This window comes from Batrachochytrium dendrobatidis (assembly GCF_000203795.2).
Source record: "Batrachochytrium dendrobatidis JAM81 unplaced genomic scaffold BATDEscaffold_1, whole genome shotgun sequence".
In the NCBI taxonomy this organism is placed as follows: Eukaryota; Fungi; Chytridiomycota; class Chytridiomycetes; order Rhizophydiales; genus Batrachochytrium; species Batrachochytrium dendrobatidis.
This window is the reverse complement of record NW_006281099.1, coordinates 279,840-302,206: the sequence shown is the minus strand read 5'-3', so window position 1 is coordinate 302,206 and position 22,367 is coordinate 279,840. Positions and strand designations below refer to the sequence as shown.

At 39.1% G+C, this 22,367-nt stretch overlaps 6 protein-coding genes across 6 annotated transcripts; 3 read left to right on the top strand and 3 right to left on the bottom strand.

Moving 5' to 3' along the window:
* The first annotated feature begins 2,559 nt into the window (after positions 1-2,559).
* BATDEDRAFT_84495 (uncharacterized protein) lies at positions 2,560-5,952 on the top strand. Its single transcript, XM_006676157.1, has 9 exons — positions 2,560-2,714; positions 2,788-2,913; positions 3,020-3,826; positions 3,943-4,286; positions 4,394-4,624; positions 4,716-4,924; positions 5,003-5,127; positions 5,212-5,646; positions 5,745-5,952. Exons 1-9 carry the CDS (start codon positions 2,621-2,623, stop codon positions 5,882-5,884), a joined length of 2,511 nt encoding a protein of 836 aa, XP_006676220.1. The 5' UTR covers positions 2,560-2,620; the 3' UTR covers positions 5,885-5,952.
* Positions 5,953-6,225: 273 nt separating this feature from the next.
* On the bottom strand, positions 6,226-10,324 carry BATDEDRAFT_33895 (uncharacterized protein; the record flags this gene model as incomplete). The annotated part of the gene is made up of 11 exons (XM_006675622.1): positions 10,105-10,324; positions 9,542-9,762; positions 9,235-9,469; positions 8,685-9,144; positions 8,369-8,631; positions 7,905-8,291; positions 7,555-7,865; positions 7,063-7,442; positions 6,694-6,977; positions 6,477-6,602; positions 6,226-6,390 (listed from the first exon to the last, which is right to left on the bottom strand). The coding sequence occupies exons 1-11, from the start codon at positions 10,192-10,194 to the stop codon at positions 6,226-6,228; spliced, it is 2,922 nt and encodes a 973-aa protein (XP_006675685.1). The 5' UTR covers positions 10,195-10,324.
* Positions 10,325-13,242: 2,918 nt separating this feature from the next.
* On the bottom strand, positions 13,243-15,225 carry BATDEDRAFT_84493 (uncharacterized protein; the record flags this gene model as incomplete). Its single annotated transcript, XM_006675864.1, has 9 exons — positions 13,243-13,745; positions 13,830-13,967; positions 14,066-14,279; positions 14,363-14,487; positions 14,571-14,621; positions 14,686-14,797; positions 14,874-14,895; positions 14,983-15,014; positions 15,088-15,225. 9 exons carry the CDS (start codon positions 15,223-15,225, stop codon positions 13,282-13,284), a joined length of 1,296 nt encoding a protein of 431 aa, XP_006675927.1. The 3' UTR covers positions 13,243-13,281.
* A 123-nt stretch (positions 15,226-15,348) lies between these two features.
* BATDEDRAFT_32601 (uncharacterized protein) lies at positions 15,349-16,898 on the top strand. The gene is made up of 5 exons (XM_006675596.1): positions 15,349-15,612; positions 15,683-15,779; positions 15,854-16,095; positions 16,168-16,536; positions 16,613-16,898. The coding sequence occupies exons 1-5, from the start codon at positions 15,370-15,372 to the stop codon at positions 16,808-16,810; spliced, it is 1,149 nt and encodes a 382-aa protein (XP_006675659.1). The 5' UTR covers positions 15,349-15,369; the 3' UTR covers positions 16,811-16,898.
* A 789-nt stretch (positions 16,899-17,687) lies between these two features.
* BATDEDRAFT_84491 (uncharacterized protein) lies at positions 17,688-21,281 on the top strand (the record flags this gene model as incomplete). The annotated part of the gene is made up of 16 exons (XM_006676156.1): positions 17,688-17,721; positions 17,854-18,054; positions 18,180-18,356; positions 18,477-18,630; positions 18,718-18,863; positions 18,952-19,020; positions 19,087-19,180; positions 19,272-19,402; positions 19,473-19,580; positions 19,652-19,802; positions 19,906-20,006; positions 20,070-20,190; positions 20,287-20,369; positions 20,435-20,522; positions 20,597-20,852; positions 20,984-21,281. Exons 1-16 carry the CDS (start codon positions 17,704-17,706, stop codon positions 21,279-21,281), a joined length of 2,196 nt encoding a protein of 731 aa, XP_006676219.1. The 5' UTR covers positions 17,688-17,703.
* A 66-nt stretch (positions 21,282-21,347) lies between these two features.
* On the bottom strand, positions 21,348-21,853 carry BATDEDRAFT_21224 (uncharacterized protein; the record flags this gene model as incomplete). The annotated part of the gene is made up of 2 exons (XM_006675168.1): positions 21,348-21,374; positions 21,455-21,853. 2 exons carry the CDS (start codon positions 21,851-21,853, stop codon positions 21,348-21,350), a joined length of 426 nt encoding a protein of 141 aa, XP_006675231.1.
* Between the last annotated feature and the right edge of the window lie 514 nt (positions 21,854-22,367).

The window sequence follows — 22,367 nt, the reverse complement described above, 5'->3', positions numbered from 1 at the left end:
TTTTAGTTTAATTCCAAAGTTGACGTGCATGCACAGAACACATGGTTGGTCCTCAGGTGAAGCAGTTGTCGCTCTTGAATCAATCGATTTGTAAAAACATATCAATCGAGTTACGAGACTGTTGGATTCTCTTGAATCATAAAACCACCTTCAAGTCGCGCACGACTCGACCCAAAACTTGAATAGTTTGCATGAGTCAAATCGAGCAGAATGTGCTAGCATTCACCACTGGATTGGCCTTGACGCTGACAGTCTATACTATCTGGACTAGCTTTCAAGAAGCTACTTTTATCAGCCATTCTTCTGAATCAAAAAAACGCATTTCTTCTAAACCAGAGGACAGTGAGTGAACCATCAAGTCTGGGATTTAGTATTATGAATCGGGGATTTAGTTTGCAGTCCAGTCCATTAGTCTGGCATATGAGCGTGGTCATTGTTGTAAAGTTGTTGATGGAATGACTTGTTTCGTCATACCAATCACTGTGGACTTGACATGAAGCTTGAATGCATTGCATATTCCAACCTCTTGTGGATTGGACGGTCATTGATTTTGCTTGTTTGAACTATTAGCACTAAGTCTCGAAGCGCTAGCCGAGTTGAGTCGATCTGGAAATCTGTTACTTCAAGATAGGTGTGCTTGCATTGCTCAATGTATAGCCTGTTGAATCAATGTAGTTCAGCAAGTATTACAGCTGCTGAATTCAATATAATTTATAGTGCATCTCAAATCTTATTGGACAGAGCCATGTCAGGTAATTCATTGTATCGAGTAAATATCTGCTGTTTCTTGCAGATCGTGCTGGCTCACTTTAGTCTTTACTATTAAACTACTGAAATCAGGAGAGCACTTGCCTTATATTCTTAAAGCTTGTACTCTTCAACATGATCCCATTATGCTTCGAATGGGCATTCATGCAGTACAGCAACTTGCACAAGATGGTAGGTTTCTGATTCACAGTCTATTTTAGATTTGTTGTATTCAGATTGTCTAGGAAGTTGTAGCAATTAATGCCACATGATTTCAATTATTTAGAGGAAAACCGTCCAGTTCTTATTCGCATGAAGGCTCTTAAAATATTGGTCCGATCTCTTAATTTCCAAACCAATGACGACACTAGGCGATACGCCATCAGTGCCATTTTTTCGCTTATTACAAATGATGGTAAGAGTATATATGATTCTTGTTTAGGATAATTTTCTTGAATTGGGATATTCATACAAATTTTTAAATAGAGCGAAGCAAGCACAAGATTGTACAGTATGGAGTGTTAGGGCCTTTGACTCATTTTCTTTCAGCTACTCCAAAACTAAATAGCGATTTGAAATACTGGGCATTGCTGCTTCTTCATCAGATATCCATCAGTGAAGATATGCATTTTATTATGGTAAAGCACAACGTTATCGAGCTTCTTGCTCGAGTTGCGAGATTGATTTTCGGAAATACGAGTATGCAAAAATTATGCTTGCACTCACTTGTTCGCCTTGTATCAAGTCTTCCTGCTGAAGGTCTGTATTCAATTGAAAGGTTTTGAACGTGATCAAATTTACTCCATTACATGTTGCATTGAATCAGATTCCAACATTTTACTATCAATAGAGGCTCCTGCACAACTTTCAATACTTATTGAAATGAAAATGATCCATATCATTGCAGCGTGTCTTAGACATGGTAAGCTTTGCTGTATGGTTTGAACCAAGAAATTAGATGCATGGCATCACTACTAATATTTTTCACAGATGATGTTGAACTTGTTTCCTGGGCTGTTTTTCTACTTCACGAGTTTGCTGTAAAAGGTAGTAATAGTGTAAACTGTTTTGTGGTTTTCAATCAACAGGCAATTGAATTAAACACATTTTATGAATTTCAGATATTGCTAAAGATCGCATTCTAGCAATAAATGGTTTGTTCAAGACCTTTTCAATGTGCTTGGCAAATAACGAGACTGTGATTGCGCGCATTACTCTTAGAATCATCAAGTGTCTTTGTTCCGAAAACAGTATGTTGAGTTGACTGGCCTTGTCAAAGCTTATTTTGTGTATTTTTTACAAACGCTGATATGCATGTTGGTTTTGATTAAAAATGCTCCAGTCAAGTTTCAGCGGGATTTAGTCCGTGCAAAGCTTCTTCCTCCAATGATTGCAGCACTTGAGTCCAAAGATTCAGAAGCACAGTATTGGGCAATGGTAAAAGTATTGTATGTGAATGATGACTACCATGTGTAGCACTAATGATTTGATTGTTGTATTTTCTATTTCAGGCTGTCATGCATGAGTTGACAAGCAAGTGTGAGTTTGCCAAAATGTCTATATTTTATGATCCACCAACTTGCATAACTGATTATTCTGTTTTATTGTTATTCTATTTAAAAATAATAGCGGAGATTCACAAGACTTTTCTTGATTGTGGGGGACTGGATACACTAACCCATGCAGCCAAAGCTGCTCCTCATCACGTTTTGCTGTATATTGCCGATATGCTAGTGTATCTTTGTGGAAATGGTAGACTCGCCTTGCCTTTTCCAGTTATTTACACGGTTACGGACAAGAGATACTCTAACCATTTTGTACTCGTATGTTTTGCTGAATAGCGTCAAATCAGACCCGGTTGGCAAATTCTAAAATGGTTGATTTGATTATTAGCTTTTGCCATTCAACAGATTCCGAAATCCAGTATGCAGGCGCGGCATTGATGCTAAATGCTGCTACACTTTCAAGTATGTGTCAAACTGCATGAATGTATGCTGTATCTTTTATGTACGAATGCAACTAAACTGGATGTCCATTTAGATCAATTATGCCAACAGATTGCAGAATTAAATGGAATTGAGATTCTTGACTCATATCTCAACAGCAATTATATTCTTTCCAATCAACTTGTTGCTGTAAAGGCACTCCTTACCATTGCTGTCAAAGGTATTACGTTTTAATGTGTTGAATTGAATAACATGCTTCTTTTTAACAGAGTATTTTTATTAACCTATTTACTGTATTATAATTTTGTTTACACTGAATGTACTAGACCCGAGTCTTCGGTTTCAAATTACAGTATTTACGGTGCGTCCACTGGTTCAGCGATTGCCACTCAAGGTTGCAGAATGTTTGGAGTTGGCATTTCCGAATCTTGCGATAAATTCAAACCAAAGCAGCGCAAATGATGAACACAGTTCCAACTTTGATAGTCCTTTAATGAGTTACATGCCAGAGCTTGTTACTTTTGGTGGAGCAAGTGTGCCCAGTTCTCCTCAAAAACGCCGTGCTGGCACTGTGTCTCGATTTTCAATCAGTCCTGACTGCTCAAATTCCAGAAAAACACTCCAGTCATGCAAGAGTGTGCAGCATCTTTTATCGTGTCTATTTGTACTTTTAAATACATCTGTGTTTGACGAGGTGGATCTTTTAAAAAACGAACAAACTCTTGAAGAGTATATGGCAGATTGTTTTGACGAGACTTGTGGTGCGTTGTTGGATCTTCTTGCTCTTGTATTGTTAGACTACGCTTTTCCCGAAACCGTTTTGCCATTTCTGGCTCAAGCTTCTGCATACATGCTCGATCGTCAACAGCGCAATATAGCCATTCGTCAGGACTATCAAAAGTCTTTTGCACAGGGCTTGGATTCAGGAGCAAATTTGATGGGTACGATTTCTGGGGAAGGTGTAGCGGAGCTTAATTTCTCACCCATGAACCCAGACATTGATCATGATCATCTGAAACTACTTCAGCAACTTGATTCATCAGACATTGAAATCAATACTGCCGAAATTGAAACAACCAAGATTGAAATTGTAACTGGTGCGCTGCGATGTATTGGCGCTCTAGTAAAATATGGTATGCTTGATTCAATAGATTTTTGCAGCGCAATCACGATGGCTTTAAAATATGATCTTGTGCTATTTAGTCACTTATTTTAAAATGCTTTAAAACAATATTGTTCATACCACTAGACTATGTAATGAGTATCATGATCCGGGAAAAGTTGGTAGCCATTCTCATTGGTTTGCTCGAAATTGAAAACAAGACTCTTAGCTATCAGGCATTCATCACGCTTGCACTTTGTGTGAGCAGAGGATTGCCAGTTCAAGAGATTGTTAATATTCACATGGCATTTCCAACTGTCCTTAAATTTGTCATTGCGGAGGCTTCGCAGACTCTATACTTTTACATGAATATTTTATTAGAAAATCTATGCCGTTTCGATACTTTTTTAAAAACTGATTCGCTGGCACCATTTGATATTCTCAACTCTGTTTACACATCTGGGTTTTCGATGGCGATCCAAACGCAAGAGGTATGTGGCATGGCTCAAATGAAGCCAAACCTGCCAATATGCTTTACCACGTGGCTTTAATTCAAAGATGCTGATGAAACATTTGCAATGATCATGGTATTGTATAGATTCGAAATGACGACTGGACTTTTCAAAGTTTGCGTATGAATACGGGCGTTACTGGAAACGGACGATATGCATATGAGTTTGTTATTCGAACGACTGGCATTATCCAAATTGGGTGGGCGTGTGACAAGTGTGTTTTTGATCCTGAAGCCGGTACCGGTGTTGGTGATAATGTCTATTCGTATGCATTTGATGGCCATCGTGTCAAGAAATGGCATGGTTCGATCGATGATGTAAGTTTTGTTCAATTTGCTGGCATATTTATAGATCAGTTATGCCAAGTTTTGGATGTTCATCTGCATTGTTTTTTGAAATAATATTTAGAATGAATATGGAGCTGAATGGACTGCAGGGGATGTCATTACTGCCATTCTTGATCTGGATCAAAAAACCATTACATTTTGTCTAAATGGTGTTTCTTTCGGTGTAGCATTTACAAATGTTGATAACTCTGTGACGTGGTGTCCTGCTGTTTCCCTTACTTCAGAACAAAGTGGATTCTTTAGATTTGGTAGCAAGTTTGATCCCCTCAAGTAAGTTGTTGATTGCATTTTGGTTTTGTGTTGGATTGATGCTGTCTAGTTTACCATTTGTTTACTGTTTTGGACCAGGTTTCTACCAGAACATACAGTTCCTATCGCCAGTGTATCATCAGATACATTAATAATGGAACGTTCAATAGGTTCGCCTAAAGAGAATAGACACGTATTTGAACCGCCGCCTCATGTGCATACTGGTATGCTTTCTTTATTGATGTATTTTGGTTACCAACAAAATTCTATTTAACTGATATGCTGTATTTTGGGTAAAATGCTTCAAGAATCTGTTACATCTAGAGATCGAGTGGTCACTGAAGCAGAGTCGGTGCTTACCGAGAATAATGTTGCTTTAACACCACTATTTTACTTTGAAGCAAGAGTAAATATCAGCATGGCCAGAGTAGACAAATGTCCACAGTTTGGTATCCTGCTACGCGAAGACCAAATGGTTATTGTATGTTTGGAACGTCACAGCAAGACACTTATATGGCTCAAGATCCATGGTTTACACTACAACGACAAGAGTATATTTGACTATATGCTTGATCAGCACCTTGTATCCATGATGGATGCTAGTCAAGAGACCTCGCAATCTTTTTCAAGCGGAATCGAGATCATTCATTTGATGCCAAATATTGATTGGTGTGTTGGGGATACTATTGGATGCGGTTTACATCACAACTCGGGATTTTTTACTATGAATGGAAAACAAATAGGCAAGTCTATTTTATTGTCATTATTATGGTTCAAGATGCAGTTGGGATTAAATACGTGATTTGCATGTGTTGTAAATATCCTATATTTAATACATCAGGACCTACACTCGCATTAGAAGAAACACACGACGCAATCTGTATTCCATACATGCGGCATATTCCAAAGTTTGTGCTTAATATTGGCGAAACCCCGTTTATGTGGCTGCCTGCTCATCCTGATCGTACACCAAATGAATGAGACTTTGCTATTATGGGAGACGTAAATGGGGTTTCAATTACACGAATAAACCCACAACTCGACACTTTACATTTGTTGTAGATATAAACACAATTGGAGCATGTATCTACAACAGCGGTCGTGGTTTTAGTATACTGTTTGATTGAAGTGCAGGGTTACGATCAAATTAACAAATGGTGTTGGTATGGATAGTTATTTTGAACCAACATCCAGACTCGGCAGCAATGAATGAGCCTTTAGAATACAGCAGTAGTATGCAACATTTCTAAACACGTATATTATTCTAGACACCATTTTATTCCACAAAACATCGGTTTGATTGGGTATGGTTTACCGGCTGTTTAACACATGTCGCGTGGATTGGGATTGCGCTGCTCCATAGTGTTGATGCTTGAACTCTCCCGAGCAATGACTGCAAGGTAAATGTATAAAATGTTGCATATAGATGAATATGATTGTAAACAATAACCAGCCAACCCCATTTCTATATGGGTCGTTTCAGCCAACTAACTGGATGAGTGGGTAATTCAAATACATTAGTAAAATAAACTAGTGTGGTTCATGCGTTGCTAATCAAACGTTTATTTTATACCAAAAGAATGTCATCAATATATCTAGTGGTTCGATGTTTGGCACGCACGGAATGAAGATGTTCAGAAAGCATTTCTTTAGGAATGCATTTTTGAGCACCAGCTTTTAGCGCATTCAAGATAGCATCCTATATATTGTACAATATACCCCAGAAATACAGCGTTATACAACAATGATGAATCCCACACGTAATAGTAAAAGAATCAGAATCACTTTACCTGAATATCTGGGTTGGTGTCATCAAGATGAATAGTAAGACCTTTGATCATTGTCTGCCAGTGAACGGTATCCAATGCGATTTCAACAACACCACCGTCAGCACCGGGAATAGAAGTCAGTTTGTTTGTAGTGTCGATCGGATAGGAGGATGCCATCTTAGCTAGCCATCGACAAACAGAATTAAAGTATACTGGCCATATGTTGGCACATTGAACACGAATTTTATCTTGGGCATCGTCAAGACGCTTGAGAAGTTCAAGATAAAGCTTTTTAAGTGTAGAGCCTGGTAATTTTAAACTGTAGACTTAGTTGCAATATTTCACAGCAAATAACTCAAATACATCTAAACTCTCAAGACAAATAATTACCATTCCAGTCAATATCCGAGTCAAGGAGAGTTGATAATACTTTTAAACTAGTTATACGTGTTGCGATTTCATCGTCCTCAATATTGCTGATCAAGATGGGCAGCAAGTCACGCTCCAATGTTGTATTTAACAAAGATACGTTTAAAAACCCAACACATTCTTGCTCATCGGCTTGAACAGAATTCAGCCTAGGTTCTAATATGATAAGTAAAAGACTCATGGCATGCATCCGCAATAGTGCACTATTTCGGCCGGTATGCCAGATACTATTAGGAATAATAATACCTCTAAGCAAGGTCTCCGAGTCATTAGATAGTGCTCGACCCGAACTAGGTGATGCTTTCAAAACTTGAACAAGCTTGATCATGAGTAGCAGCACGCTATTGAGATTTGACCACCAGAAATGGATAAAAGTAAAAGCCCATTAATAAATTAATGCTACCAAAAAATATAAAATTAAGCCAATCCACTCGAGACAAAGTTATAGCACACCTTTTACGAACTTCATAATCCCTTTCTTTTGAAGCGCAGTAGCAGACAAGTGGAAGAATTTTGCTTAGATGCGGTTCAATGGCCACTCCAACACGTAAAACAACAGTCTCCAAGACTCGAAGCTCGGCCGAGTGCTTTGTCCAAGAAGTATGCGTTGCTGTAAGCGTATCAATTGCATTTTCAAAAAAGAGTCCATACAAACTCTCCACGTTGCTGACTTGGCATAGGCTAGAAAGTCTAACAAGAGATTCGTTTGTCTGGTTTGCAGTAGATAAAAGGGAGTAATGGGTCAAACACTGCTTGAAATAGCTCTATAGACAAACCCATGCAACTTAAAATTAACGATATACCTTTTTTTGCATATTGGTATACCCAGGCATATTTTCATCCCCAACAACACTTTCCAATTGAGCCAAAATCATCAAAACTTTAAATGACACGTCTTGATCTATGGTAGTAACCTTTAAAAGCAGCTCGCACACACACCGACTGATCTCGTAAAGGATCAGCATATTTTCGTTTAAAACAAGATCTTTGTCTGCCAAAGCATCTACAATGCGAGAAGCATGGGCTGAAATAGTAGTCGAAGCCCCATGAATAAGGCCATGCAGAGTGCGGGAACACCCGAGTCGAAAACTCGTGGTACTACCTCCTCCCATGGCAAGTTGTGGCAACAAAAGTGAGAGCGTTGCATCAGCATTGACATAATTGCCAAGGATACTTGCAACACGAGCCGCCTAGTGTTTCAAAATTTACGTAAGTGGGTGATAAAAAGTATATTGCTATACACTTCAAGTAAAAAATAAAAACCAACCTCTTCCATAACTAATGGATCATCTCCAGAAAGAATTTTGTATAGTATTGGCAATATGACACCAACATATCCAGTGATCTGATCTTCAGTCAGGGTTAGATATGCCCCAAGCATCTGAGCTGATTTTATACGAACCTCGACAGTCCAGTTGCCCATACCCTCAACAATTTTGGCTACAACTTTCTGCATGTTGTCTCGAGCAAGGTGTCGAGATCCAACACGTGGGCGATCTGGAAATTGAAATGCAAGCGTCAACCAATGAACTAAAGAACATATAGTTTGCAACAGCTTAAAAAACTACACGCCAAATACTTACTAGGAAGATGACTCCACCCATCAGTGTAGTCCATTTCATCTTTGATACGCGACTCCCATTCCGTTTCATATAATGCGCCAATTTCATCCATAAACTTGACAGACATGGCACGTAGTTTTGGCATGTCATCCGTCATTCCACAAAGCAACAAGGGGAGAATCTTGTACCCATAGGTGTAGCGGTCAATCAACTCCAGCATCCATTTATGAGCTATAGTGTAGAGGGTTTCTCGTACAAGTGGTGCCTTGTCCATACTCATTGAGCGCAACGTATCGAGGCAGTCGTCCAGTCCTTTTGCATCAACTAGAATTGCTGCACCAATTGCTTCAATAGCAATAATCCGAACGCTTGAGTGACGGTGATGAAGCACAGGCAATACTGCCTTGGCTAGTGCATCTCCATGAAATGCAACGGGTTTAACATTAAACTTGCACAACTCGATAACCAACCTGCACGATTCCTAAAGATTCAGACGTGGTGTATCAATAGTAAGATTTGAATCTGGTGTATTTTGCTCAAGCTACCGTTGCAAGTTTGACAATAAATCTACCTTTTTGACCTCTGGGTAAGTATCCATGAGCGTCCGAGCCAATATTTTGATTGTATCTTCAACAAAGGGAGCAAAGCCATGTCTGGATTTTTTGACAATATCAAGCAATGCCTGAGTCATCAACAGACGAAGTTCTTCTGCAGGCTCTACGATTTCAGGTTGAGCCAATCTGCTAGTAAAGGTAGGAATAATATACGGTAGGAATGGTATCACATCATCTACGTTCTTTACAAATCTGGCAATAGAGTTCAAGTGTTAAACCACGGTAGTCTAGCATCTACAAAGCACCATTTGATAGCCAACATACCCGGATATAATTGTAATGCTCAGTTCACGACATTTTTCAACAGGATCGGAGACTGCACGAAGAGTAGACCGTGTAATGGATGAGAATACTTTGAAAAGAACTTGAGGATTTAAAGCTGGTTTTTTCAACAGAGTTTCGGACTGAATATGTTCGAGTGCTCTGCGTTTAGCAGATCTGTCTGAAGTTGGTTCACCCAGCACATTGATATCTCGCTGAATAGTCTATTAATATTAAATATCAGTAACAGGATGACTAGAGTCCGATTCACTATCAATGCTATCAAATCTGGATATTCTTTATAAATTACATAAGCGCCAGTATTAGAACTAAGCCGACACAGCATCAGACAAGAGCTGGTTCCGACCAAGATGCAAAGCGATGCATCTTTGATACCTCTGAAATGTAATATGACGTTGCGCAAATATTTGGATCTTGGAGCACAACTCAAGCCAAGGCTTGAGTTATCAATGCACCAGAATCATTGACAGGGATGTTGAATTGTAGAGACCATTAAGATGGTAACATGTAGATTTATTGCAATGACCAATGCTGATAAAGTTTACCTGAATGATATCTTCAAACTGTTGTAAAAATGGGTCTGTTTGAGGGTTTGCAGACATGACAGCAAAAGACTTGGCAGACAAGTCGGCCATTGCAGACCAAAAAAAAGCTGAATATAAAGTCAAGTGCGGACATTCAGAAATTACAAGTTAATTACAAGAATTCACTACACAACTTGCAAGTTATTCGATTGCATTGAAATAATAAATATTTAGTAGATTCCAATACAAGCCAAATAAAGAGAGAAGCCAAATAACAGAGTTGATAAATAGGAATTAAATTGCAGCGATAAGCAAGGATCCCAGCAGCAGGAATCCCGACTGCAGCCGACTGCATCCACCCTTATAATCCGGCTTTGAAATCCAATTGTTTTACTGTTCTTGTACAACCCATTTGTTCTGTGCAGCTGCAATAGTCTTATCGACAACTAGACTTCAATGGATGGAAACACTCCACCAATCTACATTGTGTACGACTCCATTGTCAGTGGGGGTGACTTTGAGACTGACAGACGCACTGTTGTCATCACAGTGTCCATCTTCGTCACTATTGTGGTGCTATACATTGCTCGAGAGCTTCTGGGTCCAATAGTATGGGCTCGCTGGACAACAAAGGAAAAACTTCAAAAGGTACCCATCGTCATGTCCTTGCTCAATTGGATTGGAATCCATTGTATCGTTGAAATCCTGTCGTCTTGTTCGACTTGATTTTTCTTTGAATGAGCGGAGATTATGCTTACATATTCACTTTAACTACTATTTAGAATACACTCGATCATAAACTGAATGCAGAGAGATTCGTACAAAACTTTCATGAGATTCTTAAAGGCTGCATCGACCTGTCCTTTGATCCACGTGAGATTCGAAGGATTCCATCTAAAATCGTCCCTCATATGTTTATACTATTGTGGCTTGTATCCATCATTATTATCCAAAACGCCATTGGAAATTACGATTCTTCGGGCGGAATTCCAGTGCCAGTTATTAAAGCCCCTCAAACACAAGTCGGGCTTATTCTATTCTTTGTTGCTGTAAATGGATTTCTTATCGATCGCATTCTCTCATACTACAAGGGTAATGGTTCTTGTAATGGATTGATGTGTATGTAAACTGGTTTCCAATTTAATCGTTTTTGCATTATACTTTAGAACGCACGGACAATAGAAAAAAGATTCAAGCTGCCCAACATGCACAAGGCAATATGTCTACATCTGCAATCGCTTCTCCTGCTTTTTGTCGAGATGCCGAGATTGCATACTTAACCCCTCAAAATGCTCCTGCTTCAGCAGTCGACTCCATGAGTACTCCACGAGATCGATCCAATTCTAATCCTCCATCAATGGAAAGCATTCGTCCCAATGTCCGTGTGATGAAAGGTCCACGACCAATCAATACAACTCCAAACACACCTACTCATGATAGCAATACTTCGGAAATTCAAATTACTTCGGCCGAAACAAGTTATAACAATGTGCCTACACAGAGTTCTGTATCAGATACCTACTATCTGTTTGACAAGACATTTCGATATCGCAGACGAATCAAGCATATTTCACCACAGTTCAAACACATTGATTTCACGTTTGCAAACTGTGTTGAAATTCTCGTTTTGGGCACCGAGTTTATCCAATTGGCATCATTTCCACTGCGAGATTTGCTAAGGAACATTGCATTTCAACAGAGTATGCTGGTGGCTCAATCCTCCAGTTCGGCCATGTTTGTAAAATCACTGCGCCAGATTGCCTCGACACTTTCTATGGGACTACCGTCTATCAATACTCGGTTCTTGACTACTGTGCAATTTGCCATATCATGGTGGATGCTGCTGGTAGGACTTATTGTTACGATTATATTTACTGGACTGTACCATCTACTGCGCATAGAATCGTTTGAAAGTAGAATGCCACCATTTGTACTACGTCGTATTCGTCAAATTGTATCTGGTGCTTGGGTCGTCATTCCTCTGCCATTGATTAATTTGCTTTATTTGATTATTTTGACGTCCTTGATTGATCCTCTTGGATGCTTGTCTGATAACAGCACACCGCTTTGGCCAGCAGATTCATTGGCAAACTATGCATTGACAGTTGAAGCACGCCAGCGACAATGTCTTCCTATCCACGATGGAAATCCATCTTTACAGACCTGGTATTCGCTAGCTGGATTTATGATGGGATACTTTTTGCTCACCATTTGTCGAACAGCCCAGGAACCAGTCCCAGTTGACGGCATGATCCATTACACTTCCCGATCTGAATTGCTGTTTAAAAACGCAGCCGTCATTATTCTCTTGATCTATGTGTTGATACCTAGCGAAACGACTACAGCTCGTGGCGTTTTAGCTATTTTTATCATGTCTGGCATGGTAGCTTATAGTGTTCTAATTGGATCTTCCTATACTAGATCTGTGAATGTCATTCGCACAATCTCCTTCATGTGCGTAATGTGGATGGCCATTGTTGTGGTTTACTTTACCCACAGCGCACAGCGTGAACTCTTGTACCGCACAGGAACGGGCGTATTTACTCCTATAGCGATTGGATGGACACTTATAGCAATTGTATATACAGTGTCGTATTTGGTGTTTATCATGCAAATGCAAAAGAATACGCAGTTGCCTAGAGTTCCTCCCACTATGGACGAGATACAGGATCTTTTGGAACAAAACCAAGCTATTGCAGCAATGTCTTGTGAACAGCCTCCAAGGCCTTTAGACGTGCTCTTTACACCTTTACCCAACAGCAACCCTAGAACTCCCACTTTCCCCAAAAACGTTGTTATTATTCAGCCTGAGCTAAAGGATGAATTAATTATACGAGATCATGATCAAGGTGCGCCGCAATTGACGCTACAACTGAGTCGGATTGATACTCAGCCGCTTGGTCCTAGACAGTTTTCAAAAGAAATATTGGCACCCTGATACAATATACCACTTTTCTAAATACGTCTAGTGGATCAATAGCATCATGCTCATGTTTTTCTAATTCAGTGTCATTTATTTGTGAAGGATTTATTTTGGCCGCTAATAGCTATATATTAAATATCTATTGAACCTCATCTGATTAACTATGTATTGCAATGTTGATGGGATGGTGACATTTACATGGCTTAAGCGACCGAGTATCACAAATATCAGAGATTAAAAAAAACAGATTGATTTTATTTTAACGAGTCAAGCTGTTAAAGCTCTCCATCACGAACTGGGGCATCAGCCTTGGCTTTGTCGCCCTTGTCCAAAGTAGGCACAAGATCAAATTTGGAAATACTACCTTTGCCGCTAATCAAATCAGTCAAAAATTTGGTAATGCTTTCCTCCTCAAATGCAGCTCTCAAAAGTCCATACGCCTTTCGCTTGAAATTGACTGCTAGTATAGATGGGTACATGTCACTGGCTTGGAAATCTTTGACAAGCTGAAGTCCGTGCTGAAGTGGGTTGACCTGAACAAACGTAAACGGATTGTGGGGTTTCTTGTGCATGGTTTGCTTTACATTCTGAATGATGTTAAGGTGGGTCAAGTGCTCAGCAACAAATTCTGGATATTCTTTGTCATTGGCAATAAAAGAGATCACACAAACACCGCTTTGATCAAGACAAAGTTCTTCAAGATCGGTTTGAGATTTGAGTTCCGGAATATTAAGGTCGACTATTGATACAGTCAAGACATTATAATCAATTTAAAAGGCAATGGTTCGAGCAAAAACAACAGCTTTCAGGCTCAAACACTTACGTGGTTTCTTGAAAGCATCATCCTTTTTCTTTTCTTCCAATTTAGGCTTTTTTTCCTCTTTGGTTGGTTTTTTGGACTTGGTAGGCGGAAGTGCATATTTTTCCAAAAACTCCTTGAGTGGTTTTTGCTTCAGTTCGCCTATATGCAAGCCATGTAAAAATGAGCATTTTAATTGAATACTATCCAAGTCGAACCAGATTCAATCATTCAAAAAACACATACAATCGAATATTTACCTTCGTACTCGACAGGAGTATCGGTAATACCAGTGTCTTTGGGCCAGATAAATACACCAGGAATTTTGGTGGTAATCTTTTCAACAAATTTGGTATAAGCACCCTTGACTTCACCAACGGTTAGTCGGTCCTTGTATTCAACAGAAAGTGCCTTGAGCAGTGGCGAGGTAGTATCTTTTTTATTAACAAAGACCATGCGAGGCATATCATTTTCCTATTTCAAAATGAAACCCGGTATTATTAATGAAACAGGCAGATGCAAGATAGAAACACCAAACTGTAAATAGATCCAAGTACCTTGACAAAATCTTCAAGAGAAACAGTTTTTTTGCCAATGATTCCAATCTGTTTGACGTACTTGTGGGTGATTTTTGAAATAAGATAATCTACTATAGCCTTGGATTTTCGTTCACCATTGTAATCTAACTCCAGTCATATAAATTTAATATTTCTCGATACAGTTTTACCTAAAAGGATAATAGATGGACATGAATCAATGGCATACCTTCTGGCATTCCCTTGATGCCGCCAGAAAAAACCTTGATGGTAGGAAATCCTACACGAATACAAATATCGAGTCAAAAATAATACCATTACAACATGAATCATGGATAGTCTACCTTTGACACCGAATCGACCACAAAGAGCCTGATTGCTTTGCTCGTCACAATCAACAGCAACAAGCTTAGCTAGACCTTGCAGACTAGTAGCAGCCTTGACATACTCGGGAGCCTAGTTTTCCAATAAACAAAAGTATTACTGCATGAGCATCAAATGAGGTTGAATTCAAATCAAACCAGCTATATACCAGTTGCTTGCAGTGTCCACACCTGTCAAGTATAACAAAAGTTCAGTCTACCTAGATGACATTTAGATCTAGTTTTGAAATGTGGATTGAAACATGAATATCAACTTACCAAGGAGCATAGAATTCAACAGCGACTGGATGCTATTAAAGACCATGACATAATATATAAAATAAGTGATGATGTATGAAACTATTGGTTGGGAAGAAGGAATACCTCAGTGTCCATGACAACCGAATTGAAGTTGTTGGAATTGACAGAAATGACATTGTCCTTGGCAGTATAAAGACCAGCAGACACAGTATGAGCGAGAAAGGCGAGTAAACAGCCCAAAGTAGCGACTGACTTCATCATCATCGATGGCATGAAATGCCAGATCGACTCGTTGGTTTGCAACAGACAACAATCACGTGTAGACCGAGTATTCACAGTTCATGACAATCATCGACTCTTACACCAACAATGAGTCGGATTGCTGCCATTCATGCTATTCATGCCATGCGTTCATGTGCTGTCATGAATTTGACACATTATCGACCAATCGCTTCTTTATCCACCACTGCAGTAAAGAAACCGCCCACTGCTTTGTTACTGATGAACATGGGAGGACCTCATACTCTACAAGAAGTTGAACCCTTTCTGTTCAGACTATTCTCTGACAAGGATCTGATTCCTCTGCCATTTCAATCCCAGCTGGCTCCCTTTATTTCAAAGCGTCGTACTCCGAAAATCAAAGATCAAGTACGTGTATGTCAATGGACTGTCTTGTTCATCAATCTAATTAGCATCGTATTTCCTTGCGATATTCTAGTATGCCCAGATTGGCGGTGGTTCTCCCATCAGAATGTGGAGTGAGCGTCAAGGCCAGCTTGTAGAAAAACTAATGGACACTCTCTCCCCGGAAACTGGTAGCTAATTAAGCTACTCATACAACCATGTTCTAGATTGGTTTAAACTAACTCTTGGATTGTGTCATGATTAGCTCCCCACAAGAGCTTCGTCGCATTCAGGTATGCCTCACCGCTTACTGAAGAAGCCCTGGAAGAAATGAAGAAGGCTGGTGTCAAAAGAGCCGTTGCTCTGACTCTTTATCCCCAATATTCTTGCTCTACTACTGGAAGCAGTCTCAATCAGCTATGGCGCTCTCTTCAAACGATCGATCCCAAAAACGAAATCAAGTGGAGTGTTATTGATCGCTATCCAACCCATGCCAAACTTATTGATGTAATGCATTGCATGTTATTCAGAGCTTGATTCGTATTATTTGAGATTTAATGGATTGCTTTTTTATTCTAGGCATTTGCACGCAATATCGAAAAGTCACTTGCAGGCTATTCAGAAGCAGATCGTAAAAATGTCGTTCTTCTCTTTTCGGCACACTCACTTCCCATGTCGGTAGTAAATCGTGGGGATCCTTATCCTGCTGAAGTTGCTGCCACGGTTCATCAAGTCATGAATCGACTTGGCAACACCAATCCATATCGGTTGGTATGGCAATCTCAAGTTGGTCCTTCTCAATGGCTTGGTCCAAAAACTGACCAAGCTATCGAGGGCTATGCGAAACAAGGTGTCAAACATTTGCTGGCAATCCCAATTGCATTCGTCTCGGATCACGTCGAAACACTGTTTGAATTAGACATTGAATATGGACATCTCGCTAAAGAGGTGACACTACAAAGTCGTGTACTAAATTAGCCTTTTACATTCGACTAACATATTTATTGGCTTGTACTGTTTATAGAAGGGAATTGATTTCCGTCGTGTAGAATCACTAAATGACAATGCAATATTTATCGAGGCACTTGCTGATCTCGTCAATACTCATCTAAAAAGCCACACATCCATATCCACTCAGCTATTATTAAGATGTCCTTCTTGTTCTAACGCTACATGTGGCAAAACCAAAAGCTTTTTTGAAGGTCAAAAATCCATGATCTAGTCACAATCATGTGCTTTTTGATACCAGTTGACACTCCATATTATCTTGACAATTGCTTGATCAAATGAACAATGCTATATGCAATAGCATATCATTATAATTCTTAGTTTCATTTAATGTTTTGAATTGGACCAACGATTGACTGTAAAATTCCATACAGTGCATCAATATCACTCATTCAATCTACAACAAACTCAAGTTTTGTTCTGACCCATCTTGATGGTGACAGTATTGTTAGTTTTCTATAGCGTGTATCAATGCAAAGTTAGTTGAGCACATTCCAGATATTGAAATATTCTTGTACTCGCTTAATCAAAACTTTGACATGATAGCATCAACATGTCGATTTGATATAAACCTCTGCAACGCATAACATACTCGTTGATGTTTTTTGAGTTTTTCACAACACACAATATGTTTGGAGTTGATCGCTATCAAGCAACACACAATGGTTGAATACCAGTCTGTACTATCGACTTTTGATGGCCTGTGAATTGATTGCAAGTACAGTCAAGTCATACAGTTGTACGAGGTGATTATTACAAATATTGTAAATGCGAACTGACAAGAGTGAAAGCTTAAATGCATGGATTACCAAGTGTCAGGTCAGATCTGGAATATATCGAGCTGATGAATATCGACACTTGTTCCAAGTGATCAAGTCGAATAGACAATCAATCCAAAACTATAGTTTGATTGTGAACATCACATGATGATCTGTATTAAAAATCAGTTTGTAACAAGAATGTCGAGTTCAACTGTTGCAGATTTCAAAGCGAAATCAAATGTTTCATTTTACGTGAATGCGACTGTAAAAGTCAGTTTGCCATTTCAAATGCGAATTCACTTCCACTAAATCTATCAGGTTTATATATTCGAGTTTATTTCTACACATGTCACTCAGACCCAAGGCATGTGTTGTATTCAAAAGGACTTGATACTTGTAACCAAACCTCATTGTTTTCAGTCATGACTTTTAAAACTAGTTCTGCTCAAAAGTTGATGCATAGGAAATATATACAAGTACCTAACTCCATATATAGGTCATTGATTTTCCAACAGCATTTGCTTCCTTTCAAGCAGGGTTACAGGAAATGTTCTTGTTGTCGAATAATCATGTACAAGGCATGGATATGTATCAGATTGTATATGACATATGCACTGCACGACCCAAACCATTTGTTGAAGAGTTGCTTCAAGGAATTGTTCAGTATCTACTTGGTCATACTGTGAGGTTGAAACAGGTAGGCTGCCATGGCTGCAACAACTGAATCGACAAGCCATTATGTGGCGACAAGACTATCAAAATGACTCAACTTATCTCGCTGCTTTGAATCCATAAATTCTATATATTGAATTTTACTGCTAGTTGATTTTAGAGCATGAGGATATTGTGTCGGCATACTCGGCAGAATGGGAGCAATACTACACTGCATCCTATTATGCCGATCGTGTCTGCGATTTCTTGAACCGCCATTCGCAGAAGCGTGCTGCATCACACACATCAGTTCAAGCTCAAAAGATATTTAACCTCACTGTTCAAGGAGTAGGTGGAGTTGGCTTGGCAATATAAAATAACCATCATCTTGCTTTTGTTTGGTTTTCCAACATCAATCTCGACAGAAACGTTGTTTATATACTTTGCAATTGAATCTATACTCCATAGCATGCCTATCTGATATGGAAACAAAATATCCTGTCATCTATCAAGCGCAACCACGCAAATGCCTTGGTGGAACAGATGTTGACCATGCTTCGACGCGAACGTGATGGCGAAGCACCCCCTTCAAATGCCATCCGATCAGCCGTCAACTCCTTCAGTAGGTGATAGATTCAATTCGTTAGCCTTGCCAGTATCAAATCGATTTTTATTATAGCCTTAAACTCATACATTCGACTGTCGCCAGTTTTGGTTAATACTCAGTCTGATATGCATCTGCAGCTGTATACAGAGGAGTTTGAAATTCCCTACATCGACAGTATCACGTCATATTACAAAAATGAGTCTACTGCTGCCATGTCTTCCTTGTCCATTTCTGACTTTATGATCAAGGTAAGTTGAAAATGACTCTTCAGTGTGCATTTGCCTGATTGAGCGAATAATCTAAAGCTAATACGTAAACACATTTGAATTGAACTAGGCTATATATAGACTTGATGAAGAAGCCGAGAGATCAAAGCGATATTGCCATTACTCATCATTGCCCAGAGTGTGTATAATGGTTGGCATTTAAATCAATGATGCAACAGTATGTGCTGACTATCAATGTATGTAGGCGTCATTTGCGTGTGTCTCGGAGTATGTCAGTGCACATCAGTCAAAAATACATAGCGATTTTGAAAATATGATCATTGAGGGACGATTTGAAGGTATATCCGAGTTTATTGATCCAAAAATCTCTAGCCCATAACCTTTTTATTTTGCATTATATTGTGGATATTTATTGTTTTGAATATTTAGATTGCACACGAGCATATATACTGCTAAGCAAAGTCGAGGGTGGCATCAACAGGATCATTAAGGAATTCGAAAAGTTTGTGACAAAACAGGGAAAAGACGCCATGTCACCATTTGCAGCATCTATTCTCAAAGTAGTGTATAAATCCAACTCTTGAATTGATGGATTCATTTTTAGCTTACCGTCATACTTTTTGTTTTTAGGACCCTAGAAAATATGTAGATACTATGATTGAAACACATTCGCGACTGATGAAGCTTGCTGTGGATGTTTTTAAAGGTGATTCGGTGTTTATTGCAGAAATAGACAAGGTATACAGATTGAGTCAAGCTAAAAACTAGTTCAAAAATGTAATCTAACGCCATTTATTTACATTATATAGGCATTTAGAGACATTGTCAACACCCGTGAGTTTGGAAAGGACAATTTGGCACTTGAAGCATTTGCCCGGTATTGCGATCTTTTTTTGAAAAAAACGCCGAAATCTACGTTGGGAGATGTTGATGTTGATGAAAGACTAGGGAAAATGGCAAGTAAATGGTTTGCTTTTATTTTTGAATAGCGTCACCATTGCTATTTTAATGCTGACCTAGTGCAATGTGTAGATATCTTTATTTAAATACGTTGATGATAAAGATATATTTCAAAAGTTTTACTCTCGTGCCCTTGCAAAACGATTGATTAATTCAGCCTCAGTATCTAGCGATTCAGAAAGGGCCATGATTTTACGGCTCAAAGTAAATTATATTGGATTGTCACTATGCTTGGATTGATACTTACCTTGCTTTTTAAAATAATAGGATGCATGTGGCTACGAATATACTTGCAAGCTTCAGCGAATGTTTACAGATATATCATTAAGTGAAGATATCAATGATAGGTTTAAATCGGACTTGGATGCCAAGTCGCGAAAATTGGGTAGTAAGTTTCAAGTGTTTAGGTTGAACATAAACTCGGCTTCAATGCCAAATGGGTATGGATGTTTGGCGCATTTCTAACAAATGTATGTTTTTATAGTTGATTTTCAGATTTTTGTATTAACAGCTGGATCCTGGCCATTGACTGCTGGCGTGTTCCCAGATTTCCAGTTGCCTGTTGAGGTGATGCAATGTTTGGTTTTTAAATGACAGTATCTGAGAGTTAACCCTCGATTGATTTATCTTAGTTTGAAAATCCCACCATAGAGTTTCTTTCATTCTATAATAGCATTTTTAGCGGCAGAAAGCTTTCATGGCTTCACCACTTGTCAAAAGGTATTGCTTTGTTTTCACCATGAAATACTAAACACTGCCAGATCTTTAATACTTGCATGTTCTATATGGTCTAGCGGATGTAAAGCTGAATTTCACAGATAAACGATACGAACTTAACATATCGATGCATTATTTGGCTGTGCTACTGCTGTTTAATGACTCGCTGTCATTAACAGTAGGAGAATGCGAGCAGCTTACAAAGATTAAGCTGGCAGAGATTTTTAAAACTATTAAAGTGTTTGCGGACATGAAACTATTGCTGGTTGACAACGACAAGATCGATTCATTAAGCGTAGATACGGTAGTTACTCTCAATACAATGTTCACCAGGTACAAGCATGTTTTCAATCTCATCGTTTCCAATCATGATACTGTCTTTTAGAAACTAACACTATTGTAAATCATTTTTGTCTGTTATCTGTCTGATATGCATATTCTCTCGACAAACTTGCACTTATTAGCAAACGACTTAGAATCAAAGTGACGTCTGGACCAACACCCACAGAACAAAGGCATGAGTTGGATACTACCCGCAAGGCAGTTGATGAAGACCGCAGACATTTTCTCCAGGCCACAATTGTACGGATTATGAAAGCACGTACAAAACTCTCTCATTCTGGGTTGATTCAAGAAGTTATGGAGCAGTCGAAATCAAGATTTACACCCTCGACCATTTTAATCAAACGATGCATCGAGCAATTGATTGAAAAACAGTTTTTGGATCGGTCTGAACGGGATCAATATATCTATGTGACTTGAAATAAACCCAGTTTGATCAACACGATCATAAATGGAGTATACATTGCACTGTAGTACGAAATCTGTTTATTTTTTAACGTCCTTGGCAGGTCGCTATTAAAAAACGATTGCAATGTAGGTAAGCAAAAAATAACAACAGTAAAAAGATCGAATGCAACACGGCATTGACTCACCTTGGTGCCATATCTAGAACGACTTGAAGTTCTGCCAACAACGCCAGCACAATCCAAGGCACCACGACAGACTTTGTATCGCACACCAGGACAATCCGACACACGACCACCTTGGATCAAAACTACTGAATGTTCTTGCAAATTGTGGCCCTCACCAGGAATATAAGCAATCACTTCTTTTCCAGTAGTAAGTCTCACTTTACACACTTTACGCTGAGCAGAATTTGGTTTCTTGGGTTTGACAGTGTACACCTTGATACAAACACCTCGTTTTTGTGGACATCCCTCAAGTGCAGGAGATCGAGACTTTTTAAGAATTTTTTTACGACATCCTTTAATGACTTGATTAAGGGTAGACATGGAGCGTCCAGTTGGTAGAGTGCTGGTGAAGGAATGCATTGGAAAGGAAGGAATGATCTTTGAAACTTGAGTGATGGAAAGGTGGGCTGGACGAGCTGGTTTCAAAAAAGAAAGACATCGGATGGTAGTCTGAATGGGTCTGTGCTGTAATATGCGATAGGATAAACCCACAGACAGAGCAGGTCTGACCACACTTATGAATGGATTGAACATTATTTTGCAAGTGCAGTTCAAAAACTCGGCAAGTGATTGCAAACTGAGCGTGCTCGATCATTGTTTGATTGGCTTGCCTTGACGTTGGAATTGAATGGATCGGATTCATGTCAAGCGGAATGTTGAGCAAGAGTCGGAATCTACAATCTCATGACAGTTTACTCCAAATTCACTGAAATATAGTGTGCCATCTGAACCCATTAGTCTACTGGCTTCTTGGATTAGAGCGCGAGCGTATCCAAGATATTTTAGGATACAGCAAAGTGAAGTTTGGAAATATTAATCCCAATTATCTGGATTGCAATGAATGAATCTGGGTTCAAATTGGAGATTGTACAAT

Coding starts and splice junctions, on each gene's coding strand:
- BATDEDRAFT_32601 (XM_006675596.1), top strand. CDS start 15,370: ATGCGTTCATGTGCTGTCATGAATTTGACACATTATCGACCAATCGCT. Junction 15,613..15,682: donor CTCCGAAAATCAAAGATCAA/GTACGTGTATGT, acceptor GCGATATTCTAG/TATGCCCAGATTGGCGGTGG. Junction 16,096..16,167: donor CCCATGCCAAACTTATTGAT/GTAATGCATTGC, acceptor TTTTTATTCTAG/GCATTTGCACGCAATATCGA.
- BATDEDRAFT_84495 (XM_006676157.1), top strand. CDS start 2,621: ATGGTTGATTTGATTATTAGCTTTTGCCATTCAACAGATTCCGAAATC. Junction 4,287..4,393: donor TGGCGATCCAAACGCAAGAG/GTATGTGGCATG, acceptor GGTATTGTATAG/ATTCGAAATGACGACTGGAC. Junction 4,625..4,715: donor GGCATGGTTCGATCGATGAT/GTAAGTTTTGTT, acceptor AATAATATTTAG/AATGAATATGGAGCTGAATG.